General features: G+C 38.4%; 1 protein-coding gene across 1 annotated transcript in view; it reads right to left on the bottom strand.

Annotated features, from left to right (window-relative positions):
- Nucleotides 1–15199, bottom strand: part of STMN2 (stathmin 2) — a 51475-nt gene extending 36276 nt beyond the window's left edge. Inside the window, exon 1 of the mRNA XM_081266275.1 lies at nucleotides 15075–15199. Within this exon, the coding sequence (XP_081122401.1) occupies nucleotides 15075–15093 (19 nt within the window). The 5' untranslated portion in view covers nucleotides 15094–15199. The remainder of the gene's footprint in view (nucleotides 1–15074) is intronic.
- Between the last annotated feature and the right edge of the window lie 1973 nt (nucleotides 15200–17172).

The raw sequence follows: 17172 nt of genomic DNA, 5'->3' as shown, positions 1-17172 counted from the left end.
CAGTTCAAGAGGCTGGGTTTGTATATCCCCAGAAACAGAATCAATCTCAATGGTTTCCATTGTAAAAGCCTTGAGGCGACATGTCTTCCAAGACAGTCCTCTTCCTGGATAGATGCACCTAGGTTAGCCCTCATTCCTCAATTGCTTTGTTTGCTGCTGGTCGTTACTTCCTAACTCTTTAAGTTTTTTGAGAGTGAGGAAGGTGTCTAAGAGCTTTACTGTTTCTGTATTTCCCCTATATGTGAGTCTGTGCAGCAGTTAGCTTATCCAATGTTGCTGAGGAGGGAGGGGGGATCCTTCAGAGGCAAAGGATAGCTGTTGAGTCTATTAGTGATCCAGTTGACATCCTCATAGAGACTAAGTTTAGGGTAGGGTTTAATAATCCCAGATGGGAGCCAAATAGAGCTCAGCTCTTTGCTCCATGAAATTCACTAGCTTTACATTATGCCACAGGCTGGTGTTTTTGTACTTTCAAGTAGCCTTTTCTTCCTTGGCCCTTGTCCCCTACCGGTAGGTTGTCGATAGGTTTTTAAAACACCAGTTAGTAGTATGACTAGAATCACCTGGTTTACAGGCACACGTTAAGAAAATTCACCTATTTCCATCATTCTATGCAGCTTTGCATCAACAACCAATTCTTTGTGCTGGGTGGACAAAAGAGGCAGGTGAATTAATGCTGCTCTTCATAATGACTAGAGGTGAGTAAATACTACCCAAAGCTAAGGGAGAGAATATAGGTGGGAACTGAATATTTGTGCTCCAGCTTGGGGTAGATACCCAGCTTTAGATGCCTTATTAGACCCTTTGAATAAGAGTTCATGCACAAAGAAGGGTAGGGAATTATTTTAAGGAATGAGCCAGGTAATGGATGGAAAAATTTAAGTGCTGTACTGATGTAAGATATCCTTAATAAATGTTAATCGTCTCCAAATGAATCATGATTTTTTGATAGTGACCTTTTAAAGTTTTAAAGGGCTTGGCTAAGGAAAAGTGTGTGGATTTTTATTTCTTATAATCCTGCTTCTTTCCCTTACTTATTTCACCCTTATCATAAAACCACTTGACAGAACCAGAGCTCTTACTGTTTATCCAAGGAGACCATATGTAGTGGTTAATAAATGGGGTCATACTGATTTATTTCAAATCATGGCCCTTTCACTAGTGGCCTGCATGTGACTATACTGTCCTCCTTTTCTCATCTGTAAAAATGTGGATGATACTCCTTATAAGGTTCTTGGCATGGAATATACTTCACATGGTCAGTATCTAATACATAACAGCCAATAGTGTCATCACTGAGAGCCCCATATGTGCCCTGGGGAAAACAAAGTAAGTTCAAACTGTATCTGGGCTTAAAGGAGCCCTCCATATAGTTGGATATAAGAGAAAGAAATGTCTTTATTGAAACAAAAAATAAAATTAGCTTAAGACGAGGAAGCTGGAGTACAGTGCAGAGTGATAGATTGGAAACCTGGCTTCTGAATTTGTGATCCAGAGCAAGTCACATAACTTCCCTTGCTTTATTCGTGCTCTTCTTATCAAATAGAGATAACAAAACTGGTTTCAGAGCTACCATGAGAATTGAATGGAAAAAAGTGCACAGAGACCTGCAACTTGTAACTGGCTCATGCACAGTAAGAGAGAAGAATAAACTACAGGGAGATAAGAGCAAAAACTTTTAACAAGATATGACATAGCTAAATGCCAAATTTGTTGTTAGACAATAAACTCCCAAGAATTCACAGCAAGGAAAGATCAAGGAAAGCTGGACTCAAGTCACTTGATGCTGTTCTGTCTTGGAGAGTGTGCCATGACTCAGAAGCAACTCCGAGAAATCCTTTTGATGTTGTAGCCGATTATCCTCATACTATGTTGCCACAGTTCAGTTATGTCATAAATATAAATGAAAGAACTCTCATCCTATGTATTCACAGTTTACATTTAAACTTCATTAAAAATGAAGCCCAAAGACCTCCCTCCCTTGCCTGGATTTGGCGTAAGTAATAGGCAAATGATAGAAAAAGGAAAAATGAATTTCATGCAGTTTGATCAAACAGAGGAGAAGCAGCTGGCCAGCCAGGATCCAGGGAGGCTTCCTGGCTTGGTTGCCAGTTTTTTTTGGGTAGAATAACTTCATGACTGTTTGCTATTTGTCAGAAGCAGTATTTTATCTCTGCAATTTGTTTAAGTGTGTAGGTTTTTATTCTTCTCAATTATGCAAACTGAACACAAAGTCCAATGATCTTTCCTATATTTTATATTATATACTATAGTTATATAATATAAAATTATATTATGTATAATGATATAATTATATGTAATACATTATTATATATAGTATATTATATAAATTATATTATATAATATATAAATATGTAGTTTCCACATATTTATATATAATTTATGTATTATATATTTATATTATATAATACTTTACACATTTTAAACATAATATATTTTGCATTTCTTACCTTAGATGAGTTATAATACAACTTGTCACAATTCATGAACAATACATATTGTAACTGTGCAGTTATTAATATTTCATTTTAAGAAAAACTTCAACAAATGCAACCCAGTTTTCTGAAGCTGCTTAATTCAGTATTTCCTGAATTTTCTCTCAACCTGGAAAGTACTAATTTCATCTTATTTGTTGTATTACTAGATTTTTAAAAATCAAGTGTCCTTGATAAAAGAGATGGAATTCTTTTGTCTTTGTGTTTTGGTATTAAATTTTTTTAAAGTGAGGAGAATGGCTACATTTTCTTCAGAGCTGACCTACCCTTCTCTCCTGCAATATCTTATGACCTTGTGAAGACTTGAATCATAGTGAGCTTTTCATATAAAGTTCTTACTCTGTCATTTTCCCATGTCCATATATTTATAAGAAAGTAGGTGTATATCTTACCATCGTATTTTATAGCTTATAAATGTGAAAAAAATATTGGGCATTTTATATGCAGGTATATCATCAACAATATCTAATTTGAAAAAGGAAAATATTATACTTGTCAAAAGAAGCACATATTTCTCTAATTAAGTATGCAGTTATGTCATAAATATAATTCTTAGTTTATGTACCATACATTTATATAAATTGCTGTTTTAAAGAAAAAACAAAATGCTTAATATGCCTCTTTATATTGATAGTCAATTATCCTTCCTTAAGCCTTTGCAAAGTCAGATGCCAGATGAATACAAATTTGATTTTTCAAGATACCTTTGTTCTAATTATATTCTGCTAACTCCTTACAGATTTAAAAAAAACAGTAATAGATTATTGATTGGTATGTGAAACACTAATGATTGAAAAGGTATTACTTTCATGCACAACTGGGAGAATAATATGAAATCCTTTTCTCTAGCAGTCATTTCAGGAATATTCTGTTGGTATTGTATGGCTCTTGGGTCTTTATTATGCTCATCCAGTAATGGGTGAACAGGAAGGCAAAGTAGATTCAGAAAAGAAGGTACCTGGAATTAGCCCAGAAAGAAGATACCTCGCTGAAAGAGGAATGTTGAAAATGCAAGTAGGAGATAGGATGCCAGGCAGGGAGGAGATGGACAGGTGGGAATGAAAAATTATGCATCAGTCAGGTGAGCTGAGATGAAAGAGTTGGATGAAATTGATGGGTTGGGAATATTTTCAGAACGAGAGTTTGTGTGTGTGTGTGTGTGTGTGTGTGTGTGTGTGTGGTGTAATTCCTCTTTATCCTACTCTTCAAAGTGCTCTGAGTATATACTTTTGTATTTTAATGCCTCTGAAATAAATTTTTATTTATTTCTACTGAATATGACGTCTCATATTATATTTGTCAGTATCTACATTGGCAGCTGTTCAACTCTTGCCACCAAGCATCGAAGGTTAGTGATTATTTCCTTAATCCCAAGGTTTCTAATAACTTTGTCATTATATGAAGAAATTAACGTAATGTTGAGATGTTTCACTTCTTATTGTACTTACTTAGTATTTTCATTATTCATTTAGGGAGTTAGGGAAGGGAATCAATATTTTTATTATCAATTTCTTAATATTCAATTGTTTTCCTAATCCTCCTAACAACCATATGACTTGGGTATTATTTTCCCTATTTAAAAATGGTGAAAATTGTACTATAGAAATGGTGAGATTTTTGCTCAAAGATTTCCAGGAGGTGAGCAGTAAAGCAGGTTCAATGCCACAGCCATCTAACCCCCACACCCACTACTACTCTGCTACAGTTCTTAAGCAGGAACAGGAACAGTTTCTACCTAAGCGTTTTTGGGAGAACTTATAGAACTGCTTTTTAATTTTCATAGTGTTTTGAATTCTTTGGAAAAGTTGCTGTAAACCAAGCTTTCAGCATACTTGAACATTTGGGCCTGGGTCACTTGGTCTAAGTAGGGCTTGTACAGTCCGAGGGAGGCTGACTCAAGAGGGTAGAGTTTGGTCAAGGTGGTGCCACCAAAGGGCAAACATGGGACCAGAAGCAAAGTGGGTAGGAGAGCTGCCTCTAGTTGGTTAACCCTCTCAGATTTCCTGTGTCTATTGCCTGGGGTACCCCTCCTTTGCACAGAGATTCTCTAAGATTGACAGCTGCCATCCCAGGCCACTACTTATCACCCTTTCCTTAAAGAATCTTGGACTTGGGAAAAATTGGATAAGGATGGAAATAAAACTTTGGGTGAGTTAGTTGCTTCTTCTGATTTGAACTCTAGGAAGAAGATATCTAAGAAACAGGCTTAAATATCTATCTACATAGGGCTCAAGGGGTTCTAATCAGAAGTCCTTCAAAATGTAAAATGCTATTGTCTAAAAGATTCAATCAACATTTTAGTTCACTTTTCAGCATTTAGAAAGTACTTTTCAAAGCCAAATGACTTACTTTCTGACTATGCTTCTTGTTCCCACTTTACTCATTTTAAAGGCATGCACAGTATTTCCACCAAAAATTCCAGTTATTATATCTAATAATAAAGAACTCAAGCCTTTGTATTTATAAAGCACTTGAACAATAATAATCACTTTCAAATTCACTTCCTCAGTTCTGACTATGACCCTCTAATATGGACAGGTTATTTTACTGGTGTTGAATTAGAGATACAGGGAAAGAAAATCTTGGCCCAAGTTAGTGAGAGTGAAGATGAAAACTCAGGGCTTCAGATCCTGCTCCGGGGCTCCTCCTTCAGCATTAGCATTGCACTGGTGGAGAGGGGCAGAGCTGCTGGGCTCTGTCCTTTTGTAGAGTAAGTCAGAGATCATAATTCTTCCCCTGGGGGGCCACACTCTCCTGTGCTCCCCATTGGTCCCCGTTGTACAGCTTCCTCCAAATGATTCTGGACCAGCCAGGCCAACACCACCTGGGAGTTAGTAAGAAATGCAAATTCCTCACTTCAGACCCATGGACTCAGAACCTCTGGGAGAATGGCCCTAGTTCCATAAGTGCTGCTGATGCTCAGAAAATCCGGGAAGTGTAACTAAACAATCCTCTGGCTGGATTGGATCTTAGTACTTCCTAATCAAAGTTATTACAAAATTATTAAAATGGTAAAACCCTATAGTTAAGAGCTTCCATTACTGCTGCTCAAGTTTTTGATATGTACAGGATCCCATTTTCTTAAGACTCAATTCCCCAAGTGTGAAGACCATGTTTATTTATATTCTTATAATACCTTGCAGCTCTGGAACAGAAGCAATTAACTCACTCAAAATTTTATTTCCATCCTTATCCAATTTTTCCCAAATCCAAGATTCTTTAAGGAAAAGGTGATAAGTAGTGGCCTGGGATGGCAGCTGTCAATCTTAGAAAATCTCTGTGTAAAGCAGAGCCGGCATTCAAATCTATTTTTATTTTACTGACATTAACTATTAATGATTTTGGACTAGAGACAAATATGCCTAGCGTATAGCTTTCCTCACTGTTCCTGCCTGAAAACAGGACAGAGGATTGAGTGCTAAACTTCATTAGTTTTATATTTATGTCTTACCTATATTAAAACCTACCTGATCTATTTTTATTAGAACTTTCTTCTAGTATTGGCTCTGAAGCTTAACATATGTGAACTTGATTAAGTAAATCCTTCGAACTGAAATTTACTCATCCTTAAATAGTGTAACATGTATACTATGCCAGTCTCACAAGGACTATATGGAGATTTAAAAAGATGGGACAAGTAAAATGTTTCCTAGAAACAACAAGATCCCATATAGATAGATGGTGCTGTTCTATTTTCCTTTTTAAATTTATTTATTTAATTTCCAATCTTCTATGCTTATGTGCTCTTAAAAAAAACTCTAAAAGAAAAAAGTTGTTCAGAAGTAGAATGAAAAGATGACTTTTAAAATAACAGGAATGATCTGTTATAAAAAGATTTGAACTGGCTTTGGTAATTTCTCATGTGTAAAATTACCAAGAGGAAGATGTTAATGGGTATCTTACTCTAAACTCACATGATAGATGTTTGTGTTGGAAATTAATGAAAATGTTGCGGCAGTAAGACAATGGTATCCTGAAGTCATGATTCCCAGGGAGGCTGCAATGAGTCAGTAACAGTCAATACAGGACAAAATGGAGTTTTTCAGGTGAGTTTCATTCCTACTTAACCAGGACACCAGAACTAGAAGACTGTTGTTAGGTTTACTGTGAGCAGTTTTTTTCCCCAATGGAAATTAAACTTTAAGTATGCAGTTCATAGGAAAAAATATTCCAAAGGAAATAGTTTGATCTCTTTTAAAAATATCTGTGGGACTAGATTTAAATTTGATTTAATTCTCTTTGCCCTGATATAAAGACATGCAACTAAAAGATTGACAGATTAATATCATGGATGATCTATTGTTATAAAAATGCTTGGACTCATGGAGAATGTACAAACTCTAGTTTATAGTATCTGAAATGCAATTATTCCAACTGCTAAATGGGTACTCTTATATACACTGCTTTTTATGCTTTTGTAAAAAGAATTCAGTCTTGGACAATATTCTTGTTCTATAAAAAATTACTTTAATATGTCATTTGAGAACTATAATAGTCTATTTCTTGTCACAAAATCAAAATTGGAAGCATTTTTTTCAGTGTTAAATATTTTAGTTTTGAAGTTAACAACATTACAAGTGAGGAAAAAAACCTAAAATATTTATGTTATGGTTTTATATTATTATTATTATTATTATTATTATTATTTTCATCATCATCATCATTATGGTTGGGATCAAACCCAGGGCTGTGAACTTGCTAGGCAAGTGATCTACCACTGTGTTATGTTCCCAGCCCCGCTGTGGTTTTAGAGTATAATGTGTGGCTTCTCTTAAGTGCAAATCCTAGGAAAGCTATATTTCCAGATGACTAGCAAAATGAGCACTGAAATGCATTAATTAACCTTTACATTCACATAAAAGTGTTTTGTGAGAACAAATGTACACAAAATGTTATCTTTAATCATGATTAATAAAAATGGGTTATTATAAACACAGGTTTTACTACTGCAAATGTCTCCTTGACAAATGAAAGGGCCTGACTCTTTTATTAAACATAATTAAAAATGTTTCACAAGGGATTCTGAGCCTTCCCACAGATCTCGCCTGTCTGCTTCTGAGGTAATAAGAGAATCCTCAAGTAAGACCTACTAGTTATATTCAATGCAGATGCTTGTGCTATATATCTCTTTTAATTCTAAATTTATTTTATTAGACCAATTATTAAAATCAAATGTCTGGGGTTGTGGGAGGAGTTAGGATCCATTCTGAAATGTGCTAGCGAGCCTGAGCTGGATGAGATCAAGCCAGCTTCTTTCTCCACAATTCATCATCCCAGTTTGTTCACATCCAAGTGGCTGCCCTGCTACCCTGAGTGTCATGTTCCATACATTACTAACCCCTCACAGCTATCTTTACCCAAAAGACTAATCCACGGTCATTAGTTTAATAAGCTCCAGGTTAGCTATTAAAACCAGTCATGTTGGAAAGCATTTCATCTTGAAAGTGAGTTTGAGCTTGGAAAGGACAAGATCCTCTCAGGCCTGTTAACAAGATGGCAGTGTCAGGTCTGACGCCTGTGGTGGGGGCACTTTTGACAAGCAATCGATGTGAAACTAGCAGGTATAGGTTAAAGATACAGAATCGGAAAGCACAGGGCCTGGGCAAGTCATGTCATCTTTCCATGTCTGTTTCCTCAATTGTAATAGGACCTCCTACTTAGGATTGTTAGATGATTAACACAGTTGATAATTGCAAACTGCTCAGAACAGTCCCTCCCATGTTAGAGGTTAAATTATAGGTTAAATAGATAGAGGTTAAATTCAATAAATAAAAAAAAAAAATCACTTCTTTAGCTGGGTGTGGTGGTGCATGCATGTAACCTCAACAACTAGGAGGATTACAAGTTCAAGGCCAGCCTGGGCAACTTAGGGAGATCCTGTCTCAAAATAAATACAAAAGGCTGGGGATGGATGTTATTTAAGTGGTAGAGCACCCCTGGATTTAATCCCCAGTACTGAAAAACAAAACAAAACAAAACAAAACAAAACAATCACTACTTGCAGAGATTCTGGTATTTATTACACCAGGAAAATGATTCTTAAAGCAACATTACAAGACAATTGTTGATTAAACATCTAGTTAGGGAGACTTTTTGGTTCAAAGGTCTTCAAGTTTAGATTTTTGACATCTCCAAATGAAATTTACATATAGCTGTGACAGAGTGTCAGGATTAAATATTTAAAACACATATTACTTTTGTAATGCTATACTAGCATGTATTTCTTTGAATGTAATTAGAAATTGCAACCATTGAAAGTTTCTCATTTTCTAGAGACCCTGAAATGAACTGTTAACAACAACAACAAACAAGAAGAAAGGAATGGATAACCTTGAGACTTTATCCAACTTCATGTTGAGTAACAGCATATTCTACCACCTCTGGGCCCAGATTTTTTATTTGGGATTATGTTTTTAATGCATTATTTGGGAAATGCTGTATTTCTAATTTGAGACATTTTATATACAGTATGATTTTTGCCGGTTAACATTTCCAGAAATGTGGTAATGTTTGCATAGTCAGCCAACAATTGTGTGGGATAAGTGAGTTATGATATTTTTGATGATATTCCTTGAAGACCCACGTTTTCCCCTTCTAGTTGACTTCCTTAGAAGGGTAGTATTGAATAATGGGGGTCCTCTGTTGGATTAAGTAAGCAGAAGGAAAAAATAATCTGTTTTTGAATACACTTCCATAATCAATAAATTCTTAATAATTTTCTCTCGTGGTACCAAGGAAGAAACACTCTGTTAGGATAATTTGATAAGTAATGAGATAAAACTATAGATAAAGTTAGTGTGGCTCACTCCTCTTTTAAGTTCTTCATTATGTGAAGTATTTGTGGTGAAAAGTTTCAATCTGAGGTCACAAACATTTTCCCATATCCAAAAAGTGGGGGGTTGAACTTTTACTCTGCGTATCGTTTGTGAATAACAGTAAGCTAACATTACTGTTTCTCATTCTTTTCAACTATGCCATAAGCTGCATTCATTTTTTAGGCAGGCAGGCACACAGACAGACAGATACACATACACACACACACACACACACACACACAGAGCCAGTTCCTTATTTTCCCCACATTCCTCTTGAAGGTCTTCTGTTGAATTCTGCAATATAAATATATTTTAAAAATCTACCTGAAAGAGAGAGGACACAAAACACATAATCCTCAGAGGAATAAAATCCCTAAGTATGCATGAGTTTGGAGGTGAAATATTTTGTAAAGATTGCCATGAACTTAAACTTGTTAAGACATAATAGAAGGTAGTTATGAGGGGTACACGAATATCATAATTCTTAAATTGATGGTTTGATGGTCAGAATCAGAATCATCTGGGAGCTTGTTAAACATGCAGAATGTCTGTACTCATCCCAGGCACAACAAATTAAAATTTGTACTTTAATGAAAATCAGATAATTCATATATGCATTAAAGTATGAGGGATATAACAATATGACATTATTAAATATTTTACAGGTAGATTATGGTTACATAAATATAAGAGAAAAATAGTTTTCCTTCTAATGCAAACATGAGAAAAATTCACAAGTGATGATACTAGAAATTGTGCTTATCCTTTTCTTCTTTAAGATGAACATCCATTTTCTACTAAACTAATAGAAACTATAACAAGAAAATACTTGATAGTTGTTAAAAAACTGGATTGAAATCACATTATATTTGGTTTGAAAAGCCATCTTTTAAGTGGAAAAGAGAAATAGAAGATGGGAAATAGGAACAGTTTTCAGGTTCCCTCTCACACTATAGCTACTTGCTTTATCAAGATAGTCTGAATAACTAAAATGAAGTGAAAAATGAATTAATTACATATTGAAGTGAAGACTTTTTTTCCCTGAGGGTGGAGACTCAAATATTAGGTGTGTCCCCAACCGAGGCACATTTAAATAAAGAAATAGGTAAACAACAATTTTAATTTATTTCTTTATTTAAATATGAAAACATTCTGTTCCTTAATAATTTTACTAATAATACTGACATTCTCTGCTACTTACTCACTACCAAACCTCATAAATAACATAAATTATATTATAATAACAACGTAATGAAACTAGAAAGGAAAATCATAATGCAATAATTAACCAAGGCCTATAGCTTACTTGCAGATTATGATCATTCATTTCATTTTATCTCAGTGTAAAACAGACAGACCATTTTCATTCACTAGGGCAAAGCACAATACTAATTTATTGAACCAACATTTGAAAGTTCCCAATAAAAGAAAAGACTTTAAACAGTTAATATTTGAAGCTAGGTTTAAATCATCTACTTCTTTAGAGAATTTGACTGCCCTCTAGTGGAGTGAAAGTTAATGCGGATGCCAAGGTTTTCCAATTGAGACAATCAAGAAGAGCTGTTTAGGTTCTAGAAACAACTGGGTCGCTAACTAATACAGTATTTTCCTCTGCTCTGGCATATTTCTTGAATTTTTATTATAGGGGCATAGATCTTGTGAAAATAAATAATGTATGTTTTTCCACAACCAAAAGGAAATTGGTGTTAGCTGGGTTTAGCTATCAGTACTGTGGGGTTGGCCACACCCAGGTCCAGTATGTGCCTTGGCTTCCACTTGCTCTGAGGCCAGCTTCATCCAGGCTTGCAGGAGCAAGGAGCTACACATCAGTAATTTTCCTAAACATGGCCTGGATTTATCAATGACAAAACCTTCACTTCAATATGTAATTAATTAATCTTTCATTTCATTTTAGTTATTCAGATTTTACTTAAAAATTCTGCTTGATAGCTACAATTATACATTCACAGAATTAAGTGACTATTTTGATCCTAAATTATAAAGAGGAAAACTATTATTGTAGGAATCAGCTTTATGGCTCTCTGAGAGGGCATTTCTTGAATCTCAATATATGTAGTTTGCAGCATTTTTATCCTGATAATGAATGATCTGATGATATTGTGTCAAATAATCACATGCTTATCTCGAAATCTAGCCATTAACAAATAAAAATCAAAAAACCAAAAGTAATTAAACTTTTTAATGAAACAAGTAATATCTTGCTAAAATTTTAATGACTAAGAGCAGAAGCATTGTTTTGTTAGTAAAAATACTTTTCTCTCCTTTAGACTAGAATAATATATTACAAATCTAAGTCATATTGAAAAATCATTGTGAATTTTGGTTAAACAAAGTTCTAGATTTTAATATCTCAAATCATCCAATCAATTATTATTCAAAAATATACTTTCAGGGAATTTGAACATTCATAGACATCAGATCTATTATACTAGCAAGTGGCAATGTACTACATTGGGTCACAGTGTTTACTGCAGGTTTAGCTTACTCATCGGGTAGATATATGTGACTAACTGATGTTACTTTTCTCTTTCAGTTTTATCCTTTGAGATATTAATCTCAATCAAAATCTTCAGAGTTACTTATATATTCACGTAGAAGGGTAATATTATATTTACTTAGTTCAATCATGCTGAATACAATAATTGTTTAATGAATAAAGAAAAAAGAACCCACTCTGGTGATGCTTTGAAATTGGAATGATTGCAAAAATCTATTATTATTAATATTGTAGAGGTAGTGTTTCTTTTCATGATTTGCAAATGCAGCTTGATTATGGCAGAAATGATCTTTGCATTTTCCATATTTGGGGAGCGATTTTTATTAGATTGTGGCTACCATTTTACGATTCTCATTTCAGCATAGAAATGAGACCATTATCAAGAACAGCAGTTGGAAGAATAGTTTTGGGGAAAAACAGTGAAAATGTTGTGCATAGCCTATATTTATATGTTTACAGCTATAACCTCATGTATATCATAGTTACATAATATTCACCCATTGCAGCCACAAACAATCTCTGGAGAATTTTCCAGCGATCGCTAGTACACAGACCCTGCCCTTTCCAAGTACCTGAATATATATATCCCAGTCACATGAACATACATAATCCCAACAGGAAGTCAAATATATATTTGCTTTATAACCTAAAGGAGCAGCTAGGGACAAAATCTTTTTTTTTTTTTTTTTTTTTTTCAGGAGAGAGGGGAGGAAAAGAAGGGCGAGAGAAAAATGGACGAAAAGTGAGTGCAAGGGTTAAACCTTCACCAAAAGCAATCAGTCTCTTATAAACAAATGAGAACAAATAAGGCTACAGAGTCACGGAATAATAATGCTGATTTGAAATAATAAAACTGATGATGATCAGTTCGTAGACATCTTGTGCAGCAGAAACCTCTCAGTAGGGGTGAAGAGCATTGAGCAAGATCGCTCCTACCCTCCTTTCTCAGAAAGGTTCCATGCGGGAGAAGTGCGCATTTTGGCAAACGGGAGTAGCTCAGGACACTGCGCAGAAACCAGTCTCTGGGGATGCTCCCGCGGGGGCGAACGCCCAGTTCTGGAGAGGGAGGGGTGCGCAGGGCGCGGCGGGAGGCTCTGCAGGGCTGGCAGCGCTCCACGCGCCCAGTCTCCACGTGCGCCCCCACCCGGCCAACTGCCGGCGGCTTCAGGCCCCAGCTGGGAGGGGTGGGGCTGAGCCGCGCCCCACTGGAGGACAGAGGGTCTCTAGAACTAGAGACCCTCTACGGGGTCTCCATCCTGGGAAATCGGAGAAAACTGAGGGTGGATTGTGGTTTTTGGGTTAGGGGGAAAATATCCCTGAACTCTAGGTGGGCTGTGGTTGGGCAAGAACAGAAACCTTTCCGCACCCTAGGGAAGGGGTCACCTCTGTGGTCTAAAGGCCTGGAGGGGTGGGGCTGCGCCTTTGTGTATCCGGGTGGGGCTCAAATCAGCTTTTCTGCAGAGCCACCCAACTGGCTGGGAGGGGCTCCGCGCCAGGACTGAGAGCCACGCCAGGTGTCTGCACATCCCCAAAGGAGTTGGGATGATCTGGACAGCGGGGCTGGAAAAAGGGTCCCGGGACCCTCGACCTGTCAACGGCCCCTCCCAGATTCCCTTTCCCCTCCAGTCTTGAGCTTGAGGTCTTCCCAGCTAGGCGAGAAGGGTGGGGCAGGGCGTAGCCGTCCACATCCAGCCTTTTCCTTAGCTTTTACCCTCTCTGCAGCCCGCAGCCAGGTCCTGGGGAAAGGGTGCTTCCAGCCACCTCCAGATTTCAGGGGTCTCCCAGCCTGTCTACCCCAGATCACTGAGCTCCTGAACCATGGAACACTGGAAGCGCAAGACCTATTGGGAAATTAAGGCCTTGGATCCGGAATCTTGTTGGGTCTCTCTGATATAGGTTAAACCTATGAAATTGCCGGCAGTTCGCCCTGTCAAACCCACAAAATAGAAATTTCAGTCGCCCAACTTAAGACTTTGACCTCTTTGCTTTATATTACGTTTATATATCTTTATCTATATATTTGCACACATTTCTAGGTTCCAGAAGCTTTTCTTCAAAAGGATCAAAGGAGTTCAAAGAAGCCTTTTTCTGTGATTTGAAACAGCCTATTCAATGTGTTTCTGGAAAGAAAAATTGTTAATCCATTCTCCTCTTCCCTCCCCAAAACAGACAATGAGGCTACGGTGGGGCGGGTGGGGTCAGTGGTCAAGTCTCTTTCGGAAGCTAGGGCCAAGAGCCAGGAGTGCCGAGTGCGGGCGTGGCGTGGCGCCGCTGTCCCCGCAGGGTTGGGCTCCTGGGTGTCGCGCTGCGCTCCGCACTCGGCCCCCATCCACTGAAGAAGCAGAACCGGCGGGGGGTTAGGGGTGGGGGCCCACACGGTTCCGCACAGGGTGGGGCTGTCCGCATTGTGTGCCCAGCGCTGCAGGTGCCTCTCTCCACCCCCCCCCCACCCCAGGGACTGTTGGTCGGCACACAAAGAAACCCCACCCCGGCGCCTTCTAAGCCCGGTCCCTCTACCCCTCCCCGCAGAGCGCTTCCCCGCCCCTGCAGCTGCCCACCCGCGCCCTCCACGCCCTCCCCGACTTCCTCTCTCTTTCCCGTCCTTTTTCCTAAAACAAAGGAAAGGTCCTACTCCCACCCTTCCCCCTGCTCCCTTACCTCCTTGCACCGCGCCCCGGGACTAGCGGTTTTTCCAACGAGACAATACCATAAAATGTGCCCGCTGTCCTCCTCCCCCACCTCGTCTCCACCCATGTTTCAAACAGCCTAGATGGGACCGCTTTGACTTTGCATTTTTCTTTTTCCTTTCTCTCAACCTTCCCTCTATCCCTTTCCCATTTTCTTTTTTAACTACAGAAGAAATATAGGATGTTACAAAGCACTTTCCCAAATGTCCCTTAACCCATTTAAGGCAAACAGTTAAGGGAGCCCGCTCCCCTCGCAATTGCTTTAATTTTAAATATGAAAAAGTAAATTCCTTATGTGTGAGAGGGCAACTTACCTGCTTCTATCTTCTTAAAGAAATCCTTCGCTTTAGATTTTCAAGGATTCCCGTTTTTTTTGCCCTCCCACCTCCCCCAGAGCTACCTCCGACCTTCCTGGCTCCTGTTACCATTAACGTATTTTTCTTTATAAAATATCTCCGAATGCCTTCAAAGCTCTAAGCAAGAAGGTGAGAGGCGAGCTCCCGGTTGAGCCGAGGGAGAACGAGGCGCGATGCCTTACCCATTGCTGTTTTAGCCATTGTAGGGGATGTGCAGATGCTGAGCGGTGGCGAAGGCGAAGGGTCCAGCTACAGCAGCGGAGAGAGCGAGAGAGGAGACTGAATAAGGCACTGAGTCTGCAGAGTGGGACCGTGCTAGAGAAAGAGCAAGAGGCAGGAGCCCATGAATAATTATCACTCAGAAGCTCAAGCAGATTGGCTCCCAAGGTCCCCTGACATGACTCCCGCAGAGTCAGAATCTCCAAGCATTGAATATTGATCGGCCAATGGTGCTGGAGTACAAAGTACCAGAATGCAGTTTGAAATGGAAATCAGTCCTTCCCTGGCAGCTCCCCCCGTTTTGGGGGCCTGATAGTACAGTCCAAGTAGAGTGCGCCTTAGCCTAGAATCCTCCTAGGAGCTAAGAACTGGGCTGTGCCTACCTGTGCACCAGGAGGCTTGACTTTGTTCACACGTTTCATTGCACAGACATAAAAAAGAGAAAGGGATTCACAAGCCTGAGAAGTCCTCACAAATATTTTGACTGATGGAAAAATCCATGTTCTTACCTTTTCATGTTTTCTTTTTCACCTTTGTCCTGTCCTTGGAAGATTCTAGACTTTCAGGGGTAGCCTATGTCTGGCTGCAGTGGCAGCTTGGAGCAGACTTGCATTATTGACCTTTTTTCTTCCCTATATCTGGACTCAGGTGTCTTTGAACTCAGGAGAGGGAGGCCTGGTGTTTTCTTCCTTTGGCACAGAGTAAGGGGCTGTTGGCTGCTTGGGAATAGGGACAGTAGTTACCACATGTTTCACATGGGGACCTGGTGGAAGAGAGTGATATAGTTCCTATGTCTGTATTCTGTCCATCTGGTAACAGGGCATTGGGGGAGCCATCAGTGGATGCCATGCTTCCCTGGGGGTGTAGGATTGCACAGATTGAAATTTTAGTGACTTCCCTAAGGCAATGTAAAAAAAAAAACAAAACAAAACCTCATTACATTGAAAGTTTAGTAAAGACAAAAGACAGGGTCTGGGGCATGATATTTTTCTGCCACCCAGAGACTCCACTGATCTAGGCCAAGGAAAGATGTGTTTAAGTTTCAGATTGAGCAGTGTGGCATGTAAGGATCTTTGAGACCAGCTGTAACAAATGATTTTTTTTTGTTACAGATAGGATATTAATTATTTCTGTACATTTAATGAATGTCAGTCACTAATTCACTCGTTCTCACTTAAATATTTATTGAACATTTGTCATGTGCACAGTATTGAGGATATAACAGTGGGGGGTATTTTAGGACTTATTCTCATGGAAATTTTAATCCCTGTTAATTTAACTTTTCTGTGACTGCACTGAATCAGTCTAAGCCCATGAAGAAATTGTGGCTTTGTTGTTGAAAAAATGAATAGATGAAGAATCACTAATTCCATGTATTTGAAAGCTGAAAAAACTTGTAGTCATGAACATATGTAAAACCCTGACAAATTTTTCTCATAAAAAATGAGTTTGGAGCAGCTTTCTATCAAGCCACATTTCAAAATTTATTTTTAGTGTCATGAACAATAGGCAATTTCTAAATAGCAGAGCACTCTCCTTGGTGCTGAAATGAATTTCTTCATCTTCTATTAACTTGTACAGAGACATCTTAACGCCTTGGACTTCTTGCTGAATGACAGGAAGATACTGGAACTTGGAGCAGTTTTGATCTGCTGAATCATGGGGAAACCAAAAAAAAAAATAAAGTGGTGATCAATAGAATTATTTTTTGAACAGGAAGATTAAAAATTATTGTTCCTGTTATTGAATAGGTCTGTGACTATGACACAGCAAGAGAGCAATATTGAAATTGGCAGAGTCTGGAAATAAATAACCATTTTGTCTCTATAGTCATTTCCCAGTATAAATGTGAGAGTTATTTCCCTCTCAGTGGAGTAGTTACCAGTCATGAGATGGGGGATCTTCAGTATGTCTGTGTGACTAATATCTTTAAAGTATTTCCCATTTCCCTTCTCCCCACCACACTCTTTCCCCTCAGCTGTCTCCTCTATACTTCCTTCAGCTTCGGGGGGGGGGTCCCTAAGTCATGGCATTGATGCCTTTAACAACTACAATTGGCAG

The sequence above is a fragment of the Spermophilus citellus genome, assembly GCF_964194105.1.
Source record: "Spermophilus citellus genome assembly, chromosome: 14".
In the NCBI taxonomy this organism is placed as follows: domain Eukaryota; kingdom Metazoa; phylum Chordata; class Mammalia; order Rodentia; family Sciuridae; genus Spermophilus; species Spermophilus citellus.
Note: the sequence above shows the minus strand (reverse complement) of the source record. Positions and strands in the feature narration are given on the sequence as shown.